This window comes from Leuciscus leuciscus (genome assembly GCF_965113295.1).
Source record: "Leuciscus leuciscus genome assembly, chromosome: 6".
Lineage (NCBI taxonomy): Eukaryota > Metazoa > Chordata > Actinopteri > Cypriniformes > Leuciscidae > Leuciscus > Leuciscus leuciscus.
The window spans coordinates 26,605,556-26,626,418 of record NC_138730.1 but is presented as its reverse complement, the minus strand read 5'-3'; the positions used below and the strand labels follow the sequence as shown (position 1 = coordinate 26,626,418).

Genomic DNA, 20,863 nt, shown 5'->3' with positions numbered 1-20,863 from the left:
AGAATGCCTATTTCCCCGATGCATTGGCCCACTTTCAGCTAGCGGACTTGCTCATATTAGGGGTCACCTTCACACTATGGCATAATCACACATGGCAGATAGACTTTGTCATCAGAAACCCGGGTCATGTCATCACAATTGAGTGACAACTACATTCGTTTCACTGCTTCTCTTATCTCTATCTTTCCATCATAAATCACTGTTCTTTCTGTGGCCTGTCTGTCCACCCCCTCAGTCCTGTGTTCTGTTCACCTCATGGGTTCAGAAAAAAATGAACTTGGAGGATGGGAAATAAGTCCGAAAATTAGTCAGTGTTATCTCAGTAGGATAGCACAAGATTGTTTCGGCCAACTACATGGAGCTTAAATTCTGGATGCTGTCTGTCACTATAAAACCATGAGATGGCCAGGGAATCAGACTTTTTCTTTCTCATAATATTTAACAGTTTTTATGAAGGAAGATCAGTTTGGAAATACAATTTCATGGCTTTAAAAGGTATGATATTCATCGATTCCTGGGATAAAAATATGCCCTACAACTTTACCAGCCATAAGTTTTAAAATAGCTAATGTACCATTCCATTTCTCTCTCTTTGGTCAAAATTTGCATTACATTGGCATTGGCATAAAACCACAAAACTTTCATATAGATTTGATTATATAAAAACAAATATATTTTAAATAAACATTACTGTCTGCCATGTCCTGACAGAAGCAAGATATTCATTTAAACACATTTATACCTCTTTTGTATCACATTTTTGTCAGCATTGTCATATGCTGGGGGGCTAATTCAAAATAATTCTCAATTACACAAGCTTTTTGTATTTTTCATATACAAGTAAATGTTGAATAGGGGGGAAATGTTTCATGTGAAATGTTTTAAATGTGAAAACAAAAACCAGTTGCATAATAATAAAATGTTATGCCAATATTATCACAATTTAAAATGTCATTTATTCCTGTGACGGCAAAGCTACATTTTCAGCACATTAGTCCAGTCTTCAGTGTCACATGATCCTTCAGAAATCATTCTAATATGCTGATTTGCTGCTCAAGAAACATTTCTTATTATTATCAATGTTGAAAACAGCTGTGCTGCATTTTTGTGGAAACCAAGATGGATTTTCTTCTTTTTCAGAAAAACAGCATTTATTATACTTTTTTTGGATGCATTATAAATGTCTTTACGTTTGATCAATTTAATGTATTCTTGTTGAATACAAGTATTATTATTTTTTCTTCTTCTTCTTCTTTTTTTTTTTTTTTTTTTTTACAGATAAGTGATAAACCTACATAGACTCTAAGCAGCTCAGTAATTAAAAACTGACCTGTTCTTCCTCTCGGTGTATTAGGATGCAGCGCAGTGCAGAGTCCTCAGAGATTTTATGTGTTATACTGACATCCAGTGGTACAGCAACAATGGATGTTGTTCATTGCCAATATTATATGCTCGACAAACAGGAATATTGTTTTAATCTGTGCTCGACTTTTGCCTCTAACTCCATGTCATTATCTAGACCAAAAATTCAGTTTGGCTGAATCACTGGTGTTTGATAAACAAATATCTGAAAATCATAAAACTAAAGAAAATCTCGAACAGCTACATTTCTGCCACACTCAATATGGCAGACAACTACAGCCATGTTTCAACTTTCGGTATCAACGAGACGTAGTGACGTTCATGGGTAATAGAAACCAAAACTGGCTTTATGACATGTAAACTTAAGCGATGGAGGAAGCAAAATATATGAATTCTCGTTCTGATTTTAATATCACTTGACGCTGAATGCATGAGCGGTGCTCGTGCAGTTAGAGGATGTCGCGCGTTACAGCCGATCTGAATTTTCAAACACTTATCGAGGTAGGTTTACTGTCAACACTAGCAGGCTGACTGTAATGTTTACTGAGCTAACAAGCTAATTACCCATAGTGCATCAAGATCAAAATTGAGCCAGATGAGACACTGAACTAGATATTTCAATATGATCAGCTGTCCGGTCAGATATCATGATAAACTCCCTCAGGGATCTCCTTTCAGAATCTTCAGTCATTTTGTTTACTTTGCGTTTGATAGTGGTGATTAAATACCAGGTTACGACAGTTCTGTTGAAAAAAAAAAAACAGTTAACTATAGGCCTATTGGTTACCATATTAATATTCTATTAGTGAAATTTGTCTTGACGTTGTGGTGCATCAGACAGGATCCAGATGTCACTTTGTCCTGATCACTATCTTGACATTTTCTCAATAGTGTAATTACTGCTACCCAGATGATGTGCTTGATGACATCAAAGATGTGTCGGCAGTTTTCCCAAACCTGCAACTATACGTGGACTATTACCGTAAGTTGATATTTAAAAGCACAACATGGTCTTACAACAGATCTTTGTCAAAGTGTAGCAGGGGTTTGGGTTATTTCACCCAAAAATGAAAATTCTGTCATCTTTTACTCACCCTCATGTCGTTCCAAACTCGTAGGACTTTAGTTCATCTTCGGATCACATATGAAGATCTTTTGAATGACATCTGAGAGCTTTCTGTCCCTCCATTGACAGTCCACGCAACTGACACTTTGACGCTTCAAAAAGTTAATAAAGAGATCGTAAAACTAACGTTAATCCATATGGATCAAGTGCTGAAGAGACACAATCGCTTTATATGATGAACCGATTTAATTGAAGCTTTTATTCACATAAACATTCATCAACTCACACATCAGTTGTGGTAAACGGAAGCTCAAAAGCATGTTCGCCCGACGTGCAAGAACCAATGAGGTTTATTCTCGTGTGTTACGCAGCACTTTGAGCTTCCGCAAGAACCAATGAGGTTTGTTCTCTTTTGCTAAAGCACGTATGGTTGAACTTCCACATCCTGGGGCGACTCCAATCGACACCCAACACTTAATATCTTTATACTCTAGCACTGCGTCTACAGTCGACAACTGGCTTCGAGTTAGACGACGTCTAGTCCCTTTTCCTATAACACTATCAAAGTGTCTAGTAAGCTTCCCTTACTAACTTGCTGCACAGCATTAACTAGACAGACTCCAGACAATGCCTTTGAATATGCTTTAATCACGGGCGGAGGATCTCAGACAAATTTCAGAGAGAATCCCACCAGCAAAAAGAATACAACAGTTTTTATAGAATAGGAGCATGGCAAAAGTGGCATGATACATTACATAATATGCAAACCCTTCTGTTACTAGGTAGAAGCAACTTAGATCTCAAATCATTTAAAAAATGGAATGAAGTTCAGTTGATTACTCAATATTTCATGAGACTATTCTTGACTGTTATATTTTTTATATTGTCTAGCCAGCATATCAGAATTTTCCACTGGTTTTGACACAAACTTCAGAGTACATTTTGTTCAAGTGTTAGAATGTTAGGCCTAAAAGAGAAGTAAAGTTGGATGTTAGAATTATAATGTATTGTTATTGCATGGTAGTGTAGTAATCTTTATAGTTTTAGTTCTTGGTGTGAATTGACCTTAAGGTTTGTGCCTATACAGAAATTGACTATTGAAAGTATTGAACACTGATAAATATTCACTGGCGTACAGATTGTACAGATTATCCCTGTCTTCTATATAAAACGAAAACTCTTAAAAACAAGTGTATAACAGATATGTAGAATTTTTGCTTACTGTGCACATTTTCTTGCATGTGTATTTGCTGAGTTCGGTTGTCTTCTCTTTTTACAGTCTATCCCAACAATGATAAGAAGAAGTTGGTTTATTTGGGTGGCACTGTTCCTGTAACATATGAAGGTAAACTGGTTTCAGAAGATCTACTGCAACATATAACTCATCCCTTCCCATGTTTATATTGTTCTTTGTTCTTTATTTATTCTATTGGCTTTCCACCAACTGAAACTCATATAGTATGTTTTATGTTGTTACAAAGACTCCAAGTACAATATTCCAGTTTGCATCTGGATCCACGAGACCCATCCCAAAAATCCACCCAGGTGTTACGTCTGCCCTTCACCCTCCATGGTTATCAATGCTAAAAGCAGCAATGTTGATGACCATGGTCGCATTCTTCTCCACTGTCTCAGCAACTGGAAGATTGTAAGTCAGTTATGTAGTTATTTCATCATTACTTCTTTGAAGTTTATCATTTATATTTATCACTCTGGATTTAAATGTTTGATTTCCAGGGGTGGTCAAACTTGTCTATAGTTCTGGAGGAGATGATTGCCGCCTTTCAGCGCGAAACTCCTCTATTTGCCACCTATTCTGTCCAAACCCCTCCACTATATTCTCAAGCAAAGCACCTGCCGGCTGAACTGGTAGTTCAACCGAATCCTGTTTCATCCTATGGCAGGTCAGTGCTTGTTTGAGTTGCAGCTTAGTCATTCTTATCAAAAGCATTAGGCCTCAGTCTCTCAGTTTATCACCTTTTTAATGATCAGTGGTACTGATGTTGTCTTAAATTTTCTTTTTTGTTGTTTGTGCAGCAGCTGGCCACATACAGGCAGCAGTTCAATGCAGAAGACTTCAACAGCTCAACACGAAGCGTCCACTTCATCTGTGCCTCAACATGCCAGCAACAGTAAACATTGATTTTTCTGCTGTATTAGTCTTGCATAGATTGTTTACTACTTCAGATTTTCAGTTTTATGCATTTTTTTTACTCTCTATATACACCAGTGTTATTTTACTATTATTGAGTTACTATTATAGTTTTTATTAATTTGTGTTTTTTTAAAATATATTTTCTGTTTTAATTTTAATTTTAGTAAAAGTATTGTAAATGTTTTTACAATTTTTATTAGTTTTTGATATTTTGCTAATGTCTATGTAGTTTTTATTCTTTTTTTTGTTTGTTTTAGTTATTTTTAGAAAATGAAAAATGTTGACTTGGCAACTAGCTAAAATAATTTTTATCGTTTTTTTATATATATATTTAATTTCAGTTAACTTTCAAATTTCAAGTAACAAAAATATTTTCTCATGGTTTTAGTTTTAGGTTTTAGTTAACTGTAATAACCCAAGTCATTCACAGTCATCACACCAAATTCATACTTGCATTGCCCATCTGATCACCACAGTTCAGTTTGTCAGAGTATGTGATCTTTAGTGAGTTGGTAAATAAAGCTGAAATCTCCATCTTGGAAGCAGAAAGCAGGCTTCCATTATGCTGCTCCATTACAGTTTCCGAGATTATCGATTTAGTGCTATGAATTAATGTTTCAGACTTTCACTTTTGATTCCTGGCTAACCGTAATGTTTCTTTCACTAGTCCTACCCAAGAGTACAAAGTCCCAGATGAACCTGAATCAAGTCAGTGAAACAGAGATGAGTGGGGTAAGGAGATCATACACGCAAGAGTTGCTGGATTTTGGAATCACATTTGATGCACAAGCTTTGGACACCAACCACCAAACAAACCCATTCATTTCTCCTGCCTCAGGTAATATGTTTATGTAATATGTAAATATGTTCAGGTGATATTTTAAAACGCCCTTTGTACAGTTTTGAATTAATTAAAGATTACCTCTGCTTCAGCTCCCACCAGCAGTACTTCTAATGTAGATGACATAGACGGCATGTTCAAAAGCCTTCAGTTACAAAGAGTTGTCAGCGTGTACCAGTTAAGCAACAGGGAGAAAGGTAAATTACACATCATTTAACCTTGTTTTTAAAGACATGTGGCTTTTTGTGCGAGTATACTCTTAAAATAAACTTATCTTTTTCTTCCTTTCTATTCAAAATTAAAAAATGCTATGGCATCATTTTAGGTTTGAACTCTTTCATATAAACACATTTTATAAATATTATTAGTTTTAAAACTGCTGAGATAATTGAAAAACTTTTGTCCATCAATTTGTATATTTTAGAATGTCAGGGTGGAACAACTGCAAACATGGCTCTTTTATTATGAATTGACAAGGTAATAACAGTAAACATGATAATGCATCATCCAGAGGAGCCCAACTGATCCTTATGGCAGAATGAAACAATTTGTAGATCTCTCTCAAATACTGGTAAAAACTTCTAATTTCAAGTATGGGTAGGTTGGTACACTTTCATGACAGGTGGTACAACTACAGTATGTATACATACAACTATTTGGCTATACCACCTGACAATTATTTAAACATTTAGAAATTTTATTTAACAACTGAAACTTGTTTAAACGGTTTGTTCATGACTCAAAAATATGCATTACATCAGTTTTGAAAAGATTTTTTAAAAACACCTTTTTTGAAGCTTTATTTATCAATGACACACATATACTGTATATATATAGTGTGTGTGTGTGTGTGTGTGTGTGTGTGTGTGTGTGTGTGTGTGTGTGTGTGTGTGTGTGTGTGTGTGTGTGTGTGTGTGTGTGTGTGGTCTGATGGCTTATAATAATGTGGACAGAACAACCTCATAGCTCACAGTAGGTCTATCTATAACTGTTTATAAGTTATTATTAAATGTCAGTTGCCCATTGGAGATAGTGAATAGAATTTTTACTTTACATTCTACATCTTCCGCAGATGAAAAAGTAGCTAATCAAGATTCATGGCTATAAAGTAGCTTCAATATGTCCCACCCAGATCTTGTTTCAGTCGGAAATTTATCAACACAGGAATTGTCAAGCAGTTTAACTGGATTATAATTGAGCTTGAACTGTCCAATTGCTGGACATTCATTTTCTGAATTTAAAACAGATGTATTGAACAGTATGTATGTTCAGCGTAACATTCAAGTGATCGTAACGTTGTTCCAGTTTGTACTGGTGCCTCTTACACACATTGTGTAAAATAATGCTAACGTTACACTGAATTAAAATTGACTTTAATTTTCTCATGAAGATGTTCTTAATGCTGGAGGACCGTGGCAGGATTGTGGTGGGACTCCCAGGGTTCACCCAGGATTAGTGGACAACCATCACAAGGTGGTGGTGAGCAGGCTTCCTGTGGGCATCTCTCCCAGCAAGATGAAGAACAAGCTCACCATCTACTTCCAGAGAAAGCAGAATGCAGGAGGAGAGGTTCTGGATGTCAAATACCCTGCAGCGCAGCCAGACCAGGCCTGGGTGCTCTTCAGAAATCAGAGAGGTACTGTGGGACATAACTAGTAACCAACACTAAACAAAATTGACTATTTCAATGAAAAGTTTTAATATCCACTTTTGTGTTTTCTCAGATGCAGAGCATGTTCTGAGGCAGCCTGACAGGGTGATTAGCATTAACGAGCAGGGATTTCTTATTCAGCTGAAGAAGTTTGAGGACATGGAGGTAAGAGAAGGCCAAATCAAGATAGCCTTTTCACCTATTTTTCACTCACCCATTTTGTACAGGACTGCACTAAACAAAGAACCTACTGTCAGATCCCAGGTGGAGTCCAAGGTGAGAAAGCCGAAATGTTTAAGAGCATCTTGAGTCTGGAGGGGTGCAGTTTCAGCTCCACAGATGTACTGGAAGCAGTGCAGTCATGCCGAGACCTCCCTTCTGCTCTGAAATATCTCTGCCACGATTGCCCTATATGCGAGGAGCAAGTTTCCTTCAACAGGGTGAGAATAAATGAATTGTGTTCTTGACCTAAAAATAGCCACCTTGAAATTATTTACCTCAAATGATAATTATGCATTATATTGATATTTAATGATAATAATTAATACACTACTGTTCAAAGGTTTTGGGCCAGTAATACATTTATTTTCTTAATGAATGAATACTTTGTCATCAAGGTAGCATTCAATTGTTTAGAAGTGACAGTGAAGACATTTATAATGTTACAAAAGATTTATATTTCAAGTAAATGCTGGTCTTTTGAACTTTCTATTCATCAAAGAATCCTGAAAAAATGCATTGGGTTTTCTCAAGGAATATTAAGCAGCACGATTGTTTTCAACATTGATAATAAGAACTGATTGAGCAGCAGTATTAGAATAAATGTCTGAAGGATCATGTGACACTGAAGACTGGAGTAATGACGCTGACAATTCAGCTTTGCCATCACAGGAATAAATGACATTTTAAATGATTAGAGTTGTTTTAAATAGTAATAATATTTCATAATATTATTGTTTTTACTGTATTTTCAATAAAATAAGTGCAGCTTAGCTTAGTGAGCATAAGGGACTTCGTTCAAAAACTTTTTCTTTTTTTTTTACGTTTGAATCGTTAAATATATTTTTCTATTTATTATTATTCCCTTATTATTGTAATAATATTACTATGGTTATTACAATATTTAATAATAATATAATTAAATTATTATGATTACTGAAAATTCAGGACTTAATTTTACAACACATTTATTTTAAGCATAAAACTCTCTCACTCTGGCCCCAAGACATCCAGCCATTCTTATTGTTTTAGCCCTGATATTAGTTATATCATATTATTGTACACATGAGGATAATACACTGTAGGATATATCTCTTTCATAGTCCTAAATGTAGTATCTGCCTCTCTTTTCCTCTTCAGATGGTCACCATGACACACTGCTCTTGCACATTCTGTGAGAGCTGTTTTAAGAAGTACTTCTCCTCTGTCATTAAGGAGAAGAATATAGTACATGTTGTGTGTCCCCTCTGTAATCTTCCCGATGTACGAGGAGGCCGCAGGGAGGAGTCTATGGAGTATTTCAGTCTACTCGACACACAGGTGTGGAGCTTTTTTTTATCTTGTGCCTGATTTATTGAAATATAGACCATATGAAATTGAATATAGAATATGACTAACTGTAAATGTTTTTGTATCTGTAGATCAGGTATTATTTAGACCCCGAGATCCATGAGCTTTTCCAGAGGAAGCTCAGAGACCAAGCACTACAAGAAATGCCCAACTTCCGCTGGTGTGCACATGTAAGTTCAGTCATTCACATATTTTATAATGCTGTATAATGTCAGGTCTGACCATGATTGCAATTTATGTCTGGTTATATTTTTGTAAAGTTGGTAAAACGGTTTGTTTTATTAAATTTTTTTAGTGTTGCTTTGGACTACTTCATGAAGCAGACAGGCTGAGGATGGACTGCCCCAGCTGTGGCAAAAGCACATGCTTTCAATGTAAAAGGCCGGTAGGTTTTACCTTTGAAAACCACAATTTAATGCTTTGCATCAAATGCCTTAGGCTACGTTCAGACTTCAGGTAGTAGTGGCTGATTTTTTTTTGCTCATACGTGACTCAGATCTGTCAGATCTGTCTCAGAACAGTGTGAATCAGGTCCTAAATCAGATACAGGTCTGGGTCCGTATTCACAAAACATTTGATCATACCACTTCTCCTAAATAGCAGTAAAAGTTCTTAATTAAGAGTTTCCTCTTAAAATCTATTCACAAAGCTGCTGAGATCAAATTTGAATAAGGAATAAAGAGAGGTCTTAAGCTAAGAGAAAGGACGGGGTTGAACTCGTTGCTATGAATGATCTCAACATGCTTACTAACTATGAAAACAGTGATTGGCTGATTAGTTTTTGTCAGTGATTTAATCATAGAAATATTGTAGAACAAGGTATCATGTTACCATATTCAAATAAATGTTTTAAAATAAAATGTTGCCGTATTCAAATAAAGGTTTTAAAATAAAAATGTTGTCATATTCAAATAAAGATATTAAAATGTAGGCTTAGTGTCACTAATTAAACAAGTATATGTTTAGCTAATTGTTAGCCTATTACATTGTCTGCATCTTGAGAGATTGTAGAATTCAAATGACAAATTATTATAAACAAAGCTCGAGAGGATAGAGGCATATATACATGTGTATATATACAGCTGACTCACCTAGTTACCTCGACAGTTTTCTGCATCCCTCCGCCACCCCGACTCCTCACTCTCGGCTGGTTCCTATCCCCAGCCGTGGATACAGGGGAGTATTCTGGGTTTTTCTGAGCTCGGAGCCCTCAATCCCCTCGTACAGCACGCCAAAGACGCTTATTTTACTCTCTTACTTTTTTCGATTATTTGTAAGTGTGAACTCATGAAACAACTGCCACAGGTAATGGGACATGGTTTATTTATTTATTTTTGACATTTTTTTTATGATAGGGCAGTGAGTAGATAGGAAGCTAAGTGGGAGAGAGAAAGGGGGGACGGGATCGGGAAAGGTCCACTAGCCGGAACTCAAACTCCGGTCACCTGAGCTTCCCAAAAGGCTATTGGCTCCGACAATGGGACATTATTTTCAACTCGGCTGCAATGCTTTATTCTACATAATCAATGCATATTGCCTATACATAAATTAACTTTTATGTTATGTCATCACAGATGAAAGTCTATAAATCTAAATATTGATTGCATTTATGATTGCATTTATGAAGAATAGGTTCAGCACCCAAGGCTCAGCACCTATTATAGTGTACAATGTCTTTGGGCGGATTTTAGGATTGTTTGTGATTTGGTCTTAGTGATTTAGGAGTCCTCTTGACTACCCCTAACTTTTAACAGGTTTAGGAGCTGGTTTTAGCGCTAAAATGCTTTGTGAAATACTCTTAGAGCAAAAATGTAGGATTGCTAAAATTAGGACTGACACCTTTTATTTTGAAGAGTTTCTCCTAAATCGGCAAGTCAGGAGCTACTTAAGCCTACTTAGCCTTAAGATGTTTTGTGAATACGGCCCCTGATGTTTTGCAATGCGACCTCAGTCTGAGCAGTCATATCAGAATTCATACAACTTTAACGTCACTCTAGATCAACATTTATCAAAATTTTGCACTGATGGGTGTCATTCAAAAGATTTTACATACTGGTAGTATGCTTCAGTGAATATGGAAGATGGCAGTTAGTCAGTCATTATATATAAATAAATAAAAAATGTTGGGACATTGCTAGAAAGAACATGTAGAACTGGGGCTATTGAAAATGGTGACCAGACAAGTACACATCTGAAGTAAACCATTCTTAGGCTGTTTCTCAAAATGCATTCTTACATCCTTGTGTTTTTTTACTACGTCGTCATCAACCGTCAAAGTCTGTTTCCAATACTCAAGAACGCAAGTACAGAGAACGCGTGAAAGTACCCGGATGTGTTCTTAATATTGAGGATGCATCAAGTATAGACTTGAGAGTATTGAACGGTTAAAAATCCCAGAAGTCATCTCAGGCGGACTACGTACAGAAGCCTGTAAGCTTGCTCTCACTCAAGAGATTCCTGCTGAAAGCTCATAAATACGTGACAGCTCATGAAAGCAAACATTTGTTGTTTTGTTTGGCATAATTTTAATAAAGTTATAAATACCTGGAGAATTGAATTGCCATTTAATTTTAATTGGCTTATTTAAAAGAATCTTAAAGTTGACAAAGCGTAACATTAAATATACGTCTTCATTTACACAAATACTCATGTAAATAAAAAATATATCAAATAATAGCAGTTATGCAAGTACATATTTTAAAGCAGGGCTCAGTAGTTTCAGGGTTTCTTCGCTGTATTCTCGCTTTTTGCTCGCAGGTTTGTCTCTAGAGCTCCCCCCACAGCTTCGGAATAGATATTTGACAACACTGTTGTAAAAACTCGTTGGCGATTCTTAGACACCAGAGGCTAGTAGATCAACGACATCAAAGCAGATGGGACATTCTTTAAAACGTCTTCTTCATTCGGGTTCAAACAGCGTGAGGGAGCGCAATAATGAAATGCATTTTAGCAGATTTCTTTTGGCCGTAAAGCTATTTTTTACATCGCGAGACCTGATATCACGCGAGACTTCCTGACGCAGCGGCCGGCGGCCCGCCGGCTCAAAGTTGCAAGTGCGTATTTTCCGCTCACGGGCACCAGGGGGGTGCGAAACAACCACCATTCAACCCGAAATAAGTAATATAACCATTCCAATGACTCCGAAGCTGTTCAGTTAAGGTAAAAAAGTTACTTAGATCACCTTTAATAGGTAATGACATCTGTGAAGTTAAGTTTTATTTATTGTGGTATTGGATGGTGCTGTCCCACTGCCTAAAATGTGCTAAACGGCACAGCACATCTCAATTCACACAAATATGTGTTGTGTCCTTCCTATTTCGTTCTTGCAAGGGAGCCTGGCGAGAACAGTCTCCGCGAGAATGCAAGTCTGTTCTTTGCATTCTTAGAATTGAGAAGCAGCCTTATTGTTGATTCCCTGCATTGTGATTGTACTTGTTATCTCATATTTATGGATGCTGTTGATCTGATGCTTGTTTTCTAGTGGGCTCCACAGCATGAAGGAATCTCATGTAAGAAGTTCAAAGAGTGGGAGCAGCTCAACAGCCCCGAGTACCAGAACTCAAGGCTGGAGCAGCTCCTCAGCAGGAACAAAATAGGTAAAACAAAAACTCTCAATGACGGTTCTTGGTGCAAAGTTTCTTGTTGGAACTTTTTACCAGGTTGTAACGTTCTCCATGACCCTTTCAGATTGTCCAAAATGCAAATTTCGCTTCTTCCTGGCTAGAGGAGGCTGTTTGCATTTCAGATGCACTCAGTGCCAACACGAATTCTGTGGAGGCTGCAGTCAGCCATTTAAACAAGGCTCTGTAAGTTTAGTTCTCTCAGCAGTTGTCAGTGTAGTTACCACAGAGCTCTGTATCAATTAATTAGCATCTGTTGTCCTTACAGGCCTGTAATTTTTCAATCGAGTGCACAGCTAAAGGGTTACATGCTCACCATCCTCGAAACTGCCTATATCATCTGAGGGACTGGAGTGTCCCGAGACTACGGACCCTGCTGCAGGTGACAGACGTCTCTACTGTAATCTAGCTTAAAGGCCCCGATATACTTCAAGCGAAATCAAAGAGCAAACTGGTTTGATGTAATTTCTATCAAAATGAGGCCAAAATTAAGTTCATTTCAGGAGTTCAAAATAGCTCACCAAAGCTGGTAAACACCTTCGAACTACCATGGCGATTACGTAGCGGGTAGGTGTGCTGTGAGGCTCCGCCTTCTCCTGTTAATTTCTTCTATTCAGTCCGTTGAGATCAGATGCATATAAAACATGAGCACACTGGAAAGCTGCTTCATTTAAAGCAATGCATTGTATAACGTGGATTATAAATAAACATGACGTGACTTGACTGGAGTGCTGAACTGCTAAGCTCGTGCAAACACATCTGTGTCGCAATGATCAGATGCTTTCTTAACTGCTGTTTTCTCACCGCTGTCATTTTTGTTATTCAAAGAAATAATACATATTACATATTCATCTAAACACCGCTCTCAGCAGTATGGGTGGCGTCAGATGTTCACTAACCGTATACCACTGCTCGTGTATTTCAAACTTCTTTTTACCCCTAAGCGAAGAACGAAAAAGAACTCCATTGTGAGTTTATCGGGGCCTTAAACCCGAAACATCCATCATACCCTGCCGCAGTTAAAATTGGCTAAGCTACATTTATTTATCTTTTCAGCACTATGGGATATCACATCCTCTCATGTTCAGCCCCAAAGATTCGGTGAGGAGACACTCTAAAGGTACATCATTTGAAATAAGCCTACGTGTGAATATCGGATGTTTAGATGTCACATTTCAGTGCATATTCAAATGTGTCCTTGTAGGCATCTGTGGTGTAATGGAGGTCCAAGAAACAGGAGCTGTGAAAGAGGAGCCATGTGGTCGAGAAGCCGAGTACAATGGTTACTGCACGTAAGGAGAACTTACTTTGATCATCCTTTATCATTCAGTGAAATATGTTCTTTCATAAATACAAACCCAGAGATTTTCTCAAATGTCATGCTCACTTTTAGGTTACATTATAAAGAGTGTCTGGTGGAGCTTATAAACAACAGTGCACTGGATCCTGTGGTACTGTTTGATGGTGCAGAGTTGAGGGTAGAAATGGACCGCTGGAAAGTGCCAGTCCCAGACAAACAACCGTTAGAGCCGGATCACCGGTACGAGGACAGACTGCGGCAGGTTAGTGCTTACTGGATTTAAAGCATTCATGTTACTATGTAATAGACCAAAGCATCATTTGTGTAGTTAAACTGTCATATCCTGTCATTTGAGATAACAATGATTATTGTGCATAGTAAGGGAGTTCTAAGTGAAAATAATAATGCCATAAAATGCACATTGTTGTCTTGTGGTTTTAATTGAACCACCTTAAAGAACCCACGCATTCATAGTTATTTTAATGTTGTTTTATAAGGAATAATAATAAGATAATTTCTGGTTCTTTAGCTAACGTTAGCATCACTTTTCTTTATGTACTTTAAGTACGAATACCACAACGATGTTAGACAACCCACACCATACATAAACAGTTTTTTATAGAAAACTATCATGAGTACAGTCTCAAAAATACAATTTATTTCTTAATGTGTAAAACTTTTTACATTGGCACCTGAATGCACCTTTAAAATTATGCAAAAAAATTTAGAATTTATTATAATATATTTATAATAATTTACATATTTTGTTACACGTAAATATTACATTTATACATTAGTTTTTTTTATTTTTTTATTGTGATTCTACTTAGCAGTATTTTTTTGCAAAGTCTTTAAAGAAATACAGTCATACTTACAGTACATATACAAGCTCACACTGTGACATTAATAAAACAATGAAATTGTTATATGCAATTATGTGTTATCCAGAATGTTTTGATTGTGACTGCTTCATATATCAAGTGTTGTATCCTCTCAGATCTTAAAAAAGAGGGTGGGTCTGACCAGAGTTGCAGCTCCTGGATTGAAGACAGCTGCTCTTCCCACACCGTCCCCCTCTTCTCCTCCTATAGCGGGAGCTCCATGGTACTCCATCTTGAGCCGTGCCGTGCCTGAGGAATCCCAGCAACTATTGCTGCTGACTGATTGAAGAGCATGGACTGTATATGCAATTTTGCTGTCACTATTAACACAAACAAATTGGCGAATCTCTGGATCCAGCCACATTTTTTCTTCAATACATTATTATGGAGAAAAAAAGAAAGTCTTTCTTACCCTTACACAATTTTAATGTTATGTCAGTGGAAAATTATGCCTTAAAATGAGCAGAGCGACCAGCAATTACAGATTTTTATCCGTTTTTACAATATAAGCACTAAAGTTTCTGTATCATACTTATGGTCACTTTACATAACCCTACTTCTGTTAAAGCTTGTGATTTTCAAAACTTCTGAAGTTCTCTAATTGTTGGCTGTGAGTATCTACTCATACTTGTTTTAACTGTTTTATATTAATTTTATATTAAGTCAGCATACGGTATATGCATTATACTGAGCACAAGTTTGCACTTTTGGCCCTTGTGAAATGGGTATTAGCATGATCTGTAAGAAGTATGAGAGGTTATGTGTTGCGAAGATTATTATTTACTGTGTGAATAACGGTGAATAAAACATTTATTTTCTCACAGTCTCATTTTTTTTCTGTTTATGAATGATGAAATAACATGGCTGTTAAAACCAAAGCCTAATAGGTTTTTGTGTGTGTGTGTGTGTGTATATTTTCAGCTGCCAGAAATATGTGCTTTTATATTTTTATTAGAAGTTTTTCCCAAAAAAGCTGGCATTGGAGCTGTTTACTGTTGGAATCACTCCGCTTGTCGGTATTTGTCCGTGCCAGACAGGCGCTCTCTTTCAGCAGGTTACATTGTAACGCCAGTAGGTGGGAGAAAGTGGCTTTTTGTGTATTATCAGTGAATCGGTGACTCACTGTTTTACTAAACCGATTCATGCAAAACACTCATTCGTAAACGACACTACTGTGTTTGGAAACCCAGCGGCTGATTCTGCTGTGAAGTCGTTTTAAACTTCAGCTGTCGGAGCAAAAATAAATAAGGTCTCAAAGGTAAGTTACTCATTAACTTACTGTTTATTGAACTGCTGTATAAAATATACAAGTAACATATTTAATGGCAATGAATTGGACATTCAATAGCTAAACGTTTATAATCAAACATTTGCACATAGCTTTAAACAATACATTTTTCACCATTGTAAGACAGAAATCATTTACGCAACATACAAAATATGATAAAGTGTCCTGAATTTAAAATGTACTAATAATATCATACTTCAATAGCACAGGAGCTTTCTTCAAAATACGTTTTATTTTATACTAGGGTCCACCGGTGCGTCATCTCTAACAGCTGAAAATGCCTCAATCTCTTTTATGATTCTCTCTCCAATTATGTTGTTATTTGCTGCAACAACTCTTCTAGACATCAGGTCCATCGGTCCACCTGTGGGCATTTTAGAGGGGGGAAACATGCTAATACACAACAATCATTCAAATTTAATAAAATAAGTCATTTCTAAAAACACATATTTTGGAAAAGCCAACTACTGACAAAAATAGAGTAATGAGATACAGTTGGTGTTAACATTCAAAATAGTGTTATTGTTATCCACTATTTTTTTTTAATTGTTGTAAAAAAAATAAAACTTAAGCTTTGAAAAAAACTTCAATGATAAATGTTGCCTTGGCAACTAACTGAAATAACATTTAAGTATAAAAATAACTGAACGCTAGCAAGAGCTCTTTTTACCTTCAACATCCATGAGAACTCCTCCTGCCTCTGAGACTATGACTGCCGCAGCTGCTACATCCCAACAGTGGATCCCAATCTCATAATAGGCCTCTACACAACCAGATGCAACCAAGCACATGTTGATGGCAGCAGATCCAACACCACGTATCCTTAGGAAGGAAATTAATATTCAAGAGGTATTTGTTAATGCACATTACAGTATAATCGTGTACACATGAGCTGTGTGTGGAAGAAACGTGGCACATACCCATGAACTGGCAGACACAAGATCTTCCTCATACTAGAGAAAATCTTATCAACAATTTCAGGATCTCTATTAGAGCCAAACTCTGTAGCGATGATTGACTGGTTAATCTCTGTTATATGATTTGGAAACAATTGGAGAGAATTCAGATGACTGCCAACAAACAAACATGGATCAACATGCCCAAGAAGAAAGGTCACCTTTTTGGTCCGACACTTGCAGTGGCTGTCCATTGCAAAAAGCACCCTTCCCTTTTCGAGCAGTGTACATCTTGTCTTCTATGCAGCTATACACCACACCAAACTCTAACTGCAATAGAAGAATGATGAGTTTGACAGACACTCTTCCCACTGGAAAACTTCCAAAGCTTCCAAAGGCATGATAAATGATCAAAGTAGGAGCAAAGTGTCAGTTTCCGATTTCATCTAACCACACAGTTGCAAAGATCCATTACAAGTGCTGTCAATTTGTTATTCTAATAGTGCATTTGAGAGCAAATGATGCTTACCGTTTTGTTGACAGCAAAGCCAATGCATATAGCAACACATGGATATCTGGACAAAGGAAAGCATATTTAGTGCAGCTCATGCTAGAAAAGTATGAAAAGTTGCAAAGTATAAGTCAAATATGTAATTGATCAGATATATCATGTCTCACTAATGCCGGGGTCACACTTAACGACTAGCTGAAACATTCTAAGACTGAACTGAACACACAGACTGTTTCCAACGACTGGAGCAGATTTTAAACACTGACTGTGAACACCGACTGAATGTGAAAGCGTTTGGGCATGATCAGTCGTAAGTATCAAATTACATTCATAATCGTCCTTACAGTCGTTAAGTGTGTCCCCGACTTTCTCATAGTAATAAAAGTAATCACTTTCCTGAACATATGCCAGTGGGGTCCAAAATTGAAACCACATTGAAAATATGGGGTTTAAAATCCCATTTAAACCTGAAAATAAACTGAAATTTTTAGATTAAATAAAATAAATAAAAGTTATGCCTGAAAATTTATAAGAAATTTTGACTTCTCGACTTTTTCACTCAAATTGTCATGCTGATTTATAATTTGTTATTAAAAATTGTTTTTTACACTTTAAAAAAATAAAATAATTTGTGTACATTTATAACACTATACTTTGTATTATATGATCTTTGCATTAAATTTGCATTCTATTACAGCGGCTGTGGGAGTGACCAACGCTATCTCACAACCAATTCGTACGAGTGAGTAAAAGGTGGCTAATGAATTCGTACAATTTGTCTAAACCCACGTGATGGGCAGGTTTAGGGGTGGGGTCAGGTGTAGGTCATTCTTACGAATTCATACGAATTGGGCAACTCGTAAAATATGTACGAGTGAGGTCGTATGAATTCTTACGAATTAGCCACCTTGTAAAATTCGAACGAATTGCCTTAAGATCGGGTTGGAGTGACTGTAAAATTGACGTCTTTCTCTCTTTCGACTGCCGTTATCAATCTCGCTCTATTTTTTTCCTCTTTTTGAAAGTTGTGAAAACGCTATTGTGGAGTTTTTCTTTTGCTATTTGAGCAAATGGGAACACAAACAATATATTTAATGTAGTCTCTCATTCACCGCTGTATACTTTAACCCAACAATGGCGACTTCCGCTTCTGACAACCCCGGAAATGTGAAAATGGTCTATTAAAATATGACATATTTAATTGTTTTTTCTTTTCTTTTAATTAAAAAAATATATAATATATATTTACATTTATTTAATTTCACAAGTGGTCTGAAACCTTTGAACCCCACTGTATCAGTGAATACAATTTTAATACATTACCCATGCACAAAGTTAGTGGTCCCATCCACAGGGTCAATAATCCATGTTGGGTTTTCAGTCAAAACACAAGGTTCTCCTGCAGCCACTGACTCTTCACCAATGAAACTGAAACAAACAGGAGCAGACTATGGTATATTCTCTTTACTTTAGATTCAATATGCTCTATCTTGGAAACTTCTGACCCTGTATTAACATGAAGGACTCAATACCTGTGTCCAGGAAACTTCTCCTTCACTGACGTAATAATAAGTTGCTCCACATTCTGGTCTGTTTTAGTGACCAGGTCAACAGAAGAGCTTTTACACATGATCTTTAGGTCATTCTGCAAAGTATCCCTCACAATCTGAGGACAACAGAGATAACAAGGTTTCAGTACAAGAAAATTACAACAACAACAACAACAAAATTGCATCGTTTAAAAGAACGATGGTATCTCACCTCTCCTGATTTCCTGGCCACAGTCACGGCATGGTCCATAGCATCCTGCCAAAGGTCAGGCATTGTGAGAGCCCCTTTCTGATTGGACATAAAAACATATTTATTCTCATCAATATCAGATGCATATATTAATATGTAATGTTGCTCTAAATCGATTCAGGAGTCACACTAGATAAAAGCTGCATTTTAAACCTCATTTTATTTGACGAGGCAGCTTGTTACTGATTAACTCCAGATTTTTACCACTTCTCTGGCAGTCCCTTAATCCCAGCACACACTCCTTATATAGTATTCTTTCTATAAATAGGCCTTCAACTGGGTCGAGGACTTTCTTTAAAAAGCCCCTACCCTAGCAAAAACGTACTACACTCTTAAGGCCAATTCACACAGCACAGACAAACATCAACAAACACGTTTGTTGTGTCCCCTGTCGGCGTCTGTTGCCATTGGGTCGGGGTTTGTTTTCACCCGCCTGAACATGTTCAATCAGAGTTATTCGGTGTCTGTTGGGGCAGTGTGAACATGACATTTATTTTTCATAACATTCTAAATACATCAGCCAACTTGTTGGTGTTTGTCTGTGCAGTGTGAATTGGCCTTTAGAACAAAAGATTCAATATAGAACCTAAAAAGGGTTCTGTCAGGCTCTGGCGCTTCATATATAGAACATTTGGGTTCCCATTATAGGATCATTTTATGGATCTAGTTTTAATGAATTAATTTTAATTCATTATTTATTTGGATTAAATTGTATTAATTAAACAGCCCATAAACATACGTCATCGCTAGAAAAAAAAAGTATAACCCATTAAACATGAAAGTTTTATGTAATCATTTGAGAACCTTAAAAAACAAAACAAAAAAACTTATATAGAATATTTTTGGCGTTAAAGTTTTACCTGCTGTAAAACCTAAATCAATTATGTGTCTTTCATTTAAGCTCCATTTTGACAGTTGTGGCTAGTAAAAAGTGCTTCAGTGTCATTTCCACCTCATCTAATTTCCACCACATTTTGCACAATAAATACCGAAATTCTGTGCACTTATTTCACTCTCTGTTTAGAATCATGTTTTTGTTAGATATATTTCTTAGTTTAAAATTCGAAGTCTAAGTCGAGGACAAGGGTAAACATAAAAAGCTTAAATCAGCTGGCAACTAGAAACCCAGTAATGTCTGACGGTACTTGAGCATTTTAAGCATTTTATAATCCAAAAAGTGTATGTCTGAGCAATGCATACGAGTTCATCCTAAAACTGAATGACAGATGAGTTCTAGCTCATCTTTAGTGAAGATACTGTACAAATCTGCTTCCTTTCATCGCCACTTATCATTTAGTCAAATATAAACATCGGTGCAAACAATGCATGCATTATGATCTACGCGTATATATAACGACATTCCAAACACGAACTTGACACAATAACACAATAATAACACAAACATCTTACCAATCAATGACCGGCGAAATGAAGACTTTCTGCTGTTAAGATTGTTGTGTTTCCGGGTTCTTCTTGAAGGACCCGACGAGATTAACCCTAAAACCATCGGGTTATTTTCAAATAACTGCCTAAGCATTTAGTACAACGAAATATTCCACTTCTTCTTTTATATAGTTAAATACTATACGTTTAAATGTTCTGTTTAGTACATAGGTGCGTCTTTAAAAATATATATATATCTTACTGATGCGCATGCGCCGTATGTCTTTCTTTCTTTTAGCATCCCTATGACAGCAACTGCCTGACCCTTTGAACTGGGCATGTAGTATTAGCTATGAATCAGTATTTAAATGTGAAATGCTGTGAAGTGTATTCTCTGAATTTACGTTTTATTCTTTGGACAACAGAAATCTCCCTATTTTTACTTTTCAAGAATAGACATCATAAAAAATACAAATAAATACATTGTAACAGGTCTTCGTGCTTCTTTTCATTGTTGTATTTATTACATGGATCGGAATT

General features: G+C 36.6%; 2 protein-coding genes across 3 annotated transcripts; one reads left to right on the top strand and one right to left on the bottom strand.

The window, feature by feature from the left end:
- Positions 1-1,673: 1,673 nt before the first annotated feature.
- LOC309501002 (uncharacterized protein) lies at positions 1,674-15,268 on the top strand. 2 transcript variants are annotated; one of them, XM_082172856.1, is made up of 21 exons: positions 1,674-1,863; positions 2,254-2,344; positions 3,708-3,773; positions 3,910-4,076; positions 4,166-4,332; positions 4,469-4,560; positions 5,251-5,421; positions 5,517-5,621; positions 6,815-7,060; positions 7,149-7,240; positions 7,333-7,515; positions 8,435-8,614; positions 8,716-8,814; positions 8,940-9,029; positions 12,126-12,240; positions 12,332-12,450; positions 12,533-12,646; positions 13,321-13,384; positions 13,469-13,556; positions 13,658-13,826; positions 14,562-15,268. In XM_082172856.1, exons 1-21 carry the CDS (start codon positions 1,819-1,821, stop codon positions 14,730-14,732), a joined length of 2,634 nt encoding a protein of 877 aa, XP_082028982.1. In that variant the 5' UTR covers positions 1,674-1,818; the 3' UTR covers positions 14,733-15,268. The 2 variants fall into 2 exon arrangements, with proteins under 2 accessions (XP_082028982.1, XP_082028981.1); XM_082172855.1 differs by having other exon boundaries at positions 1,675-1,863; positions 4,466-4,560.
- Positions 15,269-15,708: 440 nt separating this feature from the next.
- On the bottom strand, positions 15,709-20,579 carry impa1 (inositol monophosphatase 1). Its single transcript, XM_082172862.1, has 9 exons — positions 20,351-20,579; positions 18,902-18,979; positions 18,673-18,806; positions 18,464-18,568; positions 17,159-17,204; positions 16,851-16,959; positions 16,654-16,762; positions 16,404-16,555; positions 15,709-16,097 (listed from the first exon to the last, which is right to left on the bottom strand). The coding sequence occupies exons 2-9, from the start codon at positions 18,962-18,964 to the stop codon at positions 15,964-15,966; spliced, it is 852 nt and encodes a 283-aa protein (XP_082028988.1). The 5' UTR covers positions 18,965-18,979; positions 20,351-20,579; the 3' UTR covers positions 15,709-15,963.
- Between the last annotated feature and the right edge of the window lie 284 nt (positions 20,580-20,863).